General features: G+C 34.8%; 1 protein-coding gene across 1 annotated transcript; it reads right to left on the reverse strand.

The window, feature by feature from the left end:
* Positions 1–1,220: 1,220 nt before the first annotated feature.
* LOC145591405 (receptor protein kinase TMK1-like) lies at positions 1,221–6,682 on the reverse strand. Its single transcript, XM_081647848.1, has 3 exons — positions 6,549–6,682; positions 3,730–6,054; positions 1,221–2,247 (listed from the first exon to the last, which is right to left on the reverse strand). The coding sequence occupies exons 2-3, from the start codon at positions 6,032–6,034 to the stop codon at positions 1,718–1,720; spliced, it is 2,835 nt and encodes a 944-aa protein (XP_081503974.1). The 5' UTR covers positions 6,035–6,054; positions 6,549–6,682; the 3' UTR covers positions 1,221–1,717.
* Positions 6,683–9,866: the final 3,184 nt, after the last annotated feature.

Below are 9,866 nucleotides of genomic sequence, written 5' to 3' on the forward strand. Positions count from 1 at the left end.
GTAATATTTATCTAATCAAATTTGACCGTATTTGGTAATCTAACTAGTACAATATCTTTTAAAGAGCATGAAGATGCAACATAAGCATTTTTATTGCAATATAATTTCCTTCTCATCTTCTCACTTACGGTTGCAAGAAAATAAGAGGGAGTAAGTGGAATAACTTAGAATAAAAAATAAAAAAAAAAAAAAGGGGTGGAATTGCTTAAAATTTGGAGTTTAAATAAATAGGTCATGAGATACTTGAGTAAAACTTGTTAGGTTGAATAACAAAAAAATAATATTTAAATGATGACTCTTGGATAAAATAAATCATTTTGGGAGAAATTGGTTTCCTTACTTTCACGGGATTAGTGTTCCATATTAGGGATTGTATTATCATGGTCAATGCAAGAAAACAACACTAGCATCTTTCAAATCTTGCAACGTGAGCAACCTGATTAATGCAAAGGATTGCAATTTCATCTCTTGAAATAGTAATTTGATCATGATTACCGCAAAGGATTAGTATTAACAAGACTTTAGGTTATTTTGATTTGATTTTAGTTGAGTTTAAGATTTTGTTTACTTCACTTGAAATATTGTATTACGATAAGAATCATCTAATATCCATTGAATCTTCCTTATCTAAATCGATATGATATGATTTGATATCCTTATTTGATTGAACTTTTTTTTTTCTTTTCATATTTGATTTGATTGAACGTTGACATATATGAAGAAAGTTCTATCAACTGAGATTTAGTTACTTTGTTAGTGTTATCTCTAAATCATACTTCATACCTGTTTTTTCATGACTTTTAACAATAAACAAACATGGTATGGTATGGTATGATTTTTTCTAGTCTTGTTAGAATCAATCATGTTCTAATACGAGTAATGAGTAATAAAATAATATGGAATAAGAATATGGTGAATAGAACAAAGCTAGAATATCATGATAGTCCGATTAAGTTAGTAACTAATCAAACTCTATAATGTTTATCCATACCAGCTGCCAATATAACTTTTCTTGGAATGTCTACGTTAGTTGACTTGTTTTCATGTGGTTACGTCAAATAAACAAAGAATGTTGTTGTATTTATTTATCATAGGATTGATTAATAAATACAGATTTCTCGACAAAGACATCCACAAAATAGCAAAAATACGTGTTCATTGATTTATTTAATCTAAATACCATCATCATCAGCTGCAATCACCATCAATAAAGACAGACATACACAACCAAAAAACATACTCCAACACATAATTAATGATAACAATATCTAGAATTTTTTTTATGACTATGCATAAACATACCAATATTAATTCTATACAATACACACTCAGTTGATTCTAAATTTGGGAACTAAGTTTTACCACTCGAAGTTTTATCTGCTATTCCTCTCGTGAGACGCACAATGCAAACAATGCTCTCACAAAGGGGTCTACCGCCGAGGCATCTACATACATAAATTGCTCGGATTAGTTCCCCAAAACATCCTGTTCTAGAAGACAAACAGTCTAATGATCCTAAATCATCATCAATCAGTGCCCGTACTAACACCACACATTAAAGAAAAGCAGGAAGCATGTCGGACAGAAACAAGAAGCTAATAGGAATCAATAGACGGGGAGAAGGGGAGGGCAGAGGGTAATTGGTGACATATATCTTCAAGATCAATCCACAAGCTGCTCATGCCTCAGCCATATAGGAAACCAGTTCTCCTCCACCTCATCTTCCATCAGATGAGGTAAATGATTCAGCAAACCCTGATGGCCTTGTAGGTATGCTTGTCTGGGTATTGTCTCTACTTGCAAGGAAGGATGATGAAGAAGAATCGTCGAGGTTGCTATCTCCATAGGCCTGCCACTTCTTCAGGGCTTGCGGTAAGGTCATGTCGAGATCAATTCCATAAATGTCCTCAGAGTTTTCTTCTGAAGGCTTCCACACATCAATGAGAGAAGAGAGGACATTTACTACATGACCCATTTCAGGTCTCTGGTATGGCTCCCTAGCACAACAGTGGCCAGCCAGCTCAGCAACAGTATTGATACTAGCAACAGTCTCCTCGTTGAGTTCAAGGGTGGGATCGATTGCTTTTTGGAAAGAGTCCTTGTTAATGTACATCCTCCGGAACCAAGTCACCAGGTGAACACTGTCCTCTGGTTGGGTTTCGTCAAGTGCCCTCCGCCCCGTAATTATCTCCATTAATATCACTCCGAAACTGAATACATCAACTTTTGTAGTTATGCGGCCCATTACTGACAAAACAAACACAAATCCAGTTAGAGGAATTAGACCAACATATCAGATAACTAGCAGACTATCATTTTACCTTTTTGTATATGCAGCTAACAAGTAATCTAACACAGTTACACAGTATAATAACACCTTTATGTTCATGGCAAGAGATAAGGAGAGAGACCCTTATTTATGGATGAGAATATTACTAAATTTTATTTCATAGGTAGTAACTATATATGAAAGGGAATTAGATAATAAATATCAAGTACTCGTAGTCGAAACTTTCAAATAAAAAGTGTCACAGATGACAGATGGTAGTAACTCTGAACCCCCCAACACCACCCCCCCCCCCCCCAAAAAAAAAAAAAAAATAAAATAAAATAAAAAATCTTAGTCTGCGTGTAGTCATACCCAGAAATTGCAAACCATGCTTACTAGGTAAATAGTGAAACATCCCACTAACAGCGTGTGCAAGGGTTATTCTGCTTTTAGTTTCATTTTATAACACAAAACTGGGGAAATTGGGAAGTGTTGACTTCTGAAGGAACTCTTATTCGTGGGTGATACTGGTTAATATTAAATAACATATATTATCAGCAAATGACCAATAATGGAAGCTTGCTTCTCATTAGATTAATTAGAAGGTTAATTATAGCACATCCTAGAATTAAATATGTCAAGCCAGTGGATGCTTAGTTGTTATTAGGAAGCCATAACTCTAGAAGGTCTCTGGCTTTTATGGACCTTATTAAACAAGCTTATCAACAGTCAAAATTCACACATACCCCCAACACACTTGCACAAGCACACACACAAAGACAAACATGCTCCTCCAAGCTAAATTATTACTTTAGCCAGGAAAAGAATAAGCAGATCTTCTATTTGATTCAATTATTTAGCCAGGAAAAGAATAAGCAGTAAGCAAAACACCATGTAATAATTAATTTTTTAGGAAGCAGAGTTCCTGTTTTGTTAATATTTAAGACCAGAGTTGCCTGATTCGACCCTACCCCTGCAAACCAAAATAGCGAATTTTACTAGCAAATTGGTATTTTTGGCCCATTATAACAAATTAGGTAGCCAACCCGTACCAAATCTCATACTAGTAAATCAGTAAACATTGTTAAGGACATAGCACAGTCTTGACAAGTAAAGCGTTATGGATCGGATAGCAGTATAGTTAAATAAATTGTCCCCTTTGTCTTTGAATAATAGGCCACATTTGATTGGAGGTTATTTTGAATAACATTGAGTTAAAATTTCTTTATTAGCCTTCAACAATTATAGAGTTATATCTTTACCATACCTGTATTGAATTTTTTTGAAAATCTTAATCAAAGGTATTATCATTAATGGTGGTATGATAAAGTTAAAATCTTAACTAATTGAATCTAGAAAGCGACATATCATATAGTGATGACCAAAATATTAACTATGCTCATCACTTACGGGAAGACATATAAAGAAGAATATCTCAATACATAAGGATTTAACTTTACCTGCATATTCAGGAGCTAGGTAACCAAACGTGCCTGCCAGCCTGGTTTCTATTGAGGTTTTCCCACCATCAGGTGCAAGACGAACGAGTCCAAAATCTGCAACTTTTGCACGCATATCATCTCCCAAAAGAATATTAGAAGGTTTAAGATCCCTATGAATGAAACTTTGATGTGCTAAACTGTGTAAATACTCAACGCCTCTGGCCACATCTAATGCAATAGTTAACCTTTGATTCCATTTAAGAGGTTCCAGTTCCTCATCCTTCCAATGAAATAGGTATCTACTCAAATCACCTTGTGGCAAGTACTCATAGACAAGAAGCTTCTCATTTCCATCCAAACAGAATCCCAGGAGGGCAACCAAATGTCGATGGCGAACTTTAGTAAGAACAGCAATCTCAGACTTAAATTCTGCCAACCCTTTGTCTCCTAGAACTCCAGAATTCATCCTCTTCACAGCAATCTGGGTTCCATCAGGCAGCTCCCCTTTATAGACTGTTCCAAAGCCCCCTCTTCCCAGAACATTGTCATCACTAAAGTTGTTAGTCACATTCCTCAACACTTGAATAGAAATGACCATGTTATTAGTCTCTATTACATGGACATCACTAGTGCCACTGCTCCCCTGACTTTGGTCCTCACTCACCGCCTTGCCATTCACTCCAGACCCAGTGACTGTGATTTTTACAGCATCATCAGACCCTGAATGATTTGGATGGATCACCACAGTATTAGACTGTTGTACCCTCCCATAGAGCTTTTTCCTTCTCAAGAAACAAAATAGCATTAAACTAGCAAAAGAAACAAGGACTACACCACCAACAACTGATCCAACAACTACTCCAACTTTGGAACTTTTTCTAGAAGTTTCTCCAGGTCCTCCAGAAGAGCCACCTCCAGTCGATGTGCTAGGATGATCTTTGCCAATATCAGCATTCCCACGAGCATTAACAGCAGTGTGGGCAAAAGCTGGAATATTACCATAAAGATTATTAAAAGACACATCAAGTGTCCTGAGGTTAGGCATTTTCGTAAGTTCATCAGGTATGGTACCCGTGATATTATTATGCGAAACTATCAATGTCTTAACCGATGTAAGAGCAGCAAATTTCGGTGAAAGAGTTCCACTTAGATTCCTACTCTGTAAATTTATTATTGTAATGTTATCTTGAGAGCAAGCTATTCCCAACCAACCAATACAAGGATTATTGCCTACCCAATCTTTGGCAATTTGAAAAGGGTATCCAAATGGTTCCATAACTGATATCAATGTATTCACACGGCTATCACAGTTCACACCAGGATCGGGCAAACAAAAGCTGTTCTGTTTGGGTAAGATGTCTGCAGCTACTGAATCAGGAAATTTGGGGGTTGGCCCTTGAAGAGCATTGTTTGTCAAGTTAACCACCTTAAGGGATGACATTCTTGTCAAAGAAACAGGGACTGGACCTGTGAGGCTATTGTCCCTCAAATTCAGATCCTCTAAACCAGCCAATTTTGACAAATCTGGAATAGGACCGGTGAGTGCATTCATATTCAACCATATTTGTACCAACTGGGTCATATTCTGCAAAACATCAATTGTCCCATTAAGACTTCGACTACCATGGGAATCCAATTGCCCATTTAACCACAGGGACTGAAGCCCAAGACCCGAAAAGCTTGAGGGTAAACCACCAGTCAGATTATTGTCGGACAAGCGCAAATGGATTATACCTGGGAAATTATCAGGGCTGAAAATATCAGGTATATTACCAACAACATTGGCTGACATAGCAGAAAAATTCTTCAAAGAAGAAGCATCCTTGAGCCCCTGAGGTATAGACCAAGCACTTAATGGGTTACTGTCCAGATATACTTCCTGGAGTGAAGTCAATCCGTCAAAGAAGTCATCGGGGATAGAAGTAAAATTGTTGTCATGGAGATATAGCCTCTGCAGCGAGCTCAGCCCCTTAAAACTCGGTAATGGGCCTGTTACATTGTTGTTCATCAGCTCAAGGACTTCAAGGCTTGTGAGGTTGCCTACTGCAGGGGATAAAGTGCCAGTCAACCCTGAATCTTTCAACTGTATGCGTGTGACCCGATTGCTCGAGTCACAAGCCACACCCTGCCACTTGCACGAGTCCGGTGCAGACCAATCAACATTTGCAGGGGGCTTTAGGCTCTGTTTCAAGGACTGCATTGCAGCAGAATCCAATGAGGTGGACTGTGGAGTAGTGGGCACTAGAAGCAGAGACACCACAAGAACAGTCATCTGCAGAGCAACCATCCATAGGGTTGAAACCCTAGGATGCTCGATCGACATCTTCGAGACAATTACCCCACCTACATAAATTATCAGTTTACAAATCATCATCAACCAGCCTAAGAGTAAACCAAACAATAAATTCTCTCAAAGTTTGAGTTCTAATGGTTTCATTTCAGTTCAGTTTATTCAGACACTGCAACCCTACATTCCAAAATCTTCAGCTTTGACAAAATAAACTAGAAACCTAAATCAAACATGCATCTATAAACAAGAATCACATCGAACAACTCCAATTTGACTCAGAAATTCCCAACTCAAACAAAAACCCTAAACTACACATCTTAAACTACAAAAATTCAGTGTAAAATCAACAATTTCAAAAACAATCTTAAACCCAGAAATCACAACCCCACAAAATACCCACAAAACCCAATACACAAAAATACTAAAAAAAAAAAAAAAAAAAAAAATAACAACCCACTATAAAATTCACTCAAAAACTCAAAATAATCCGAGAAAAATCAAAATTCAGACAATCCAAAAATAGAAAACAAAACCCACAAAAGCTAACCTGGAGATCAGCAGGACAAGTGTAGAACTGAGGAGAGACAAACAGTGTCAAAGCTACAGAAGAGAGAGAAAGAGAAACGTTACTGTAAGAATTCAATATCTTGCGGCGTGTTTGGCTGAAGGGTTTTTTTGAGTTGGTAAGAATAAATGAGAAAGAGAAAGATGGTAAGAAAGTATAGATTTGGAAGAAAAGAAAGAAGAAAGAAAATTGGTTGAGAGATTCTTATTACGAGATTCGAAATCAATCTCCGTTGATTATGGATTAATTTGATGAAGGTGATAATGGAAGAGAAGAAGAGAGAGAAATGGCGGGGTAACTGGCATTGTGTAGTACTTTCATAACATAAACTCGTGTAATAAAGTCAACTTTTAGAGTATATTTTTTCTGCGTTACATTTACGAATGTTATTATTATTTTTTTTAAAATAATTACTCCGTAATAAAGAAAATGTTTCTCGCTTGTATAAAATAAGGTGTTTTGGTCAAATTTTATTTAATATGTGTTCAAAATTAATTCTTTGATTATAATTTAGTTGAATTTCTAAATTAATGTTTAAGATAAATATGTTTGTAAGAAAAATGTTTAAGATAAATATGGGATGTTATATTTGTTTAAAGAAAAAAATTTCAAATATGAAAGTTTTAAGATTTACATTAATGAATGCAATAAAAAAAATGGAGTATATAGTAATAAATGACCATAATTAAAAGTTATGGTGTGATAATATTATGTCAGCACGTCCGATCTAATCTGGTCTAATTGTTAGGCCATGTTCACTTCACCTTAAAAAAATAATATTAAGTAAAAATAATTTCGTTCAGTAAAAATAAGTTCAGTTTAGTAAAATTAATTTCTGTTCAGTGAAAATAATTTCAATTCAATAAAAATAAGTTCACTTCAGTAAAATTCAGTTTACTTAAAGAAGAATTATAATAGAAAATCAGTAAAAATAATTTCAGTTTAGTAAAATTAATTTAAGTTCAGTAAAAATAATTTAAATTCAGCAAATATAATCAGTAAAAATAATTTCAGTTCAGCAAAAATAAGATGAAGTGAACGGGGCCTTACATAAATAAGTAATAAATTTATGTCATTTTGATATAAGTAGAAAAGAATAAGAGGAAATAAGACTAATAAATATAGAAAATTAACTTTTATTTATATAATTAAAAACAAACTTATCTTTCGGACACCTAAGATTGTTTGTTCCATCACCCATGACTAAACGTTCAAACATCTTAATCAAAGAGATTAAATTACCAAATAAATTAATATATATTATCACTTGATTGGTTAGTTTAATTTAGGAATTAAATTATGGATGGTTTGGTGTTTGTGATTTTATTTTAAGCAATTTGTACTTAAGCTATTCGATTAGGAAACATCTTTCGTGGGAAGTTTTTGGACTTGCATGTTCAACCCATTTCCTCCAATCATTATTATTAGGAAACAGATAGAACTATTATTCTTAAATTATATGCAACTTTGTTTCCTTGTTGTCTTGTACATTCTATACTGTAATAAAAAGAGTTTTCTTTAGCTATGAGATCAATTTGCCAACTCAAAACATGTACTTAGTTGGCTATTATTAGCCCTACATATAGTAAAAATAATTAAGTTATCTTTCACAAAAAAAAAAAAAAAAAAAAAAAAGAATTAAGTTCTGTTCAACAAACTAAGGCCATGTTCACATTTACTTAATTTCAGTTCAGTTCAGTTCAGTTCCAATCAGTTCAGTTCAGTTCAGCTCCTAATTTCCCTCTCTCATAAAATATTCATTTCAGCTTAGTTCGGTTCAGTTCAATTCAGCTCCTAATTTCCCTCTCTCATAAAATATTCATTTTAGCTCAGTTCGGTTCAATTCAGTTCAGCTCCAATCAGTTCAGTTCAATTCAGTTTAGCTCATTTCAGTAAATGTGAACAGACTCTAACATATGTAAATAAAAAAGTTATCATGGTTAATCAACAAAATTAGGCAAAAATAATTGATTTCATTCCATATAATTTAACTTAATTATATATCATAGGAAGAGAAGATATATAATTTTATTTTATTTTTACTTTGAAATGATATACTATGAACTCTAGCTATCGTTGGAGACAAAATTAAGGTCTTTGGGATAGCTCTAATTTGCTCACAAGTCACAATTAACAAACATAGGAGTTGTAACATAACTAGCCAAAATAAATAATCGAAGTTAGGCTTCTTAAAAAAAATAAAAAAGAAGACGGGTTTACGTTAACAATATTGTAAGATGGTTCATTTGAGGAAATGGTAATTTTTATGGTATATAAGGGTAACTTTGACCAGTCATTAAGAATTAACGGATCCAATACATACTTCAACCATGCCAGCCACCACCACACGCAAGAATGCGTATGAATGTTAAATACATATCCACCATAGGTAGTGGCTTTAGATATGGGGGAGGGGGTGTCTGCATATGTACCGCCCTGTTCATCCATAGTTGTAGACTTGACACTTGTGTACAAGTCCAAACACAAGTGAAACTACTCATAAACCACATGGGAAAATTGTTAAAACATGGGATGATTGTGATTTGTGAATATGTGATCCCCCCATCCCTTATACACATCCTACCAAAGTTGACAAGGATTTTTCAATCAAGCATGACTTTTATGATTCATCGCGACTTTGTGGTGGATTAATCAATTTTGGACGCGATTGATCTTTTAGAGGAGATTGATTTCAATTGTCAGAAATAAATTTTAAGGGATAGAACTACACTGCTTGTATGTAGATTTAGTGTCCGGACTAGCTCAACCAATTAAGATATTATGATGATGGGCTAATACAAGTACTCCATAATGCATATGCATTGCTCCTCAAATGATTAGAAAGACATCAAGGCTGTCAGGCTGGAAATAGAGGGGGACAAAATGCCAGGCATTCTTTGGGTTCTCAACTATATCTGTACGCGTATGACCTGATTGATCGAGTCGTTCCCCACGTTATCCCACTTGTCTCCATAGTCTCTAACAATGGAGCTACAGGCACTGTTTCAGTTGTTGCATTGATGCTCATACACATAAAAATTACAAAGTTCTACTCAAATAATGAGTAATAAACTACATATGGATATTAGCTGTTATGTGTGCTTTATGTGGCTGATATACACCTTATATAACAAGAGTTAATTCCGTCTCTATGTATAAATGTATAATTTACGAGCATGATTATACACCCTTGCCCCATTTTATTCTTTTTACACCCAACAGATTCTCAGGATTTGCATTCGAAGAGGTTTGATAGAAGCAAAAAATCAGCTGCAGGAAACAGTTTTGAGCAAAATTATT

This window comes from Chenopodium album, chromosome 18 (assembly GCF_948465745.1).
Source record: "Chenopodium album chromosome 18, dcCheAlbu1.1, whole genome shotgun sequence".
Classification (NCBI taxonomy): domain Eukaryota; kingdom Viridiplantae; phylum Streptophyta; class Magnoliopsida; order Caryophyllales; family Amaranthaceae; genus Chenopodium; species Chenopodium album.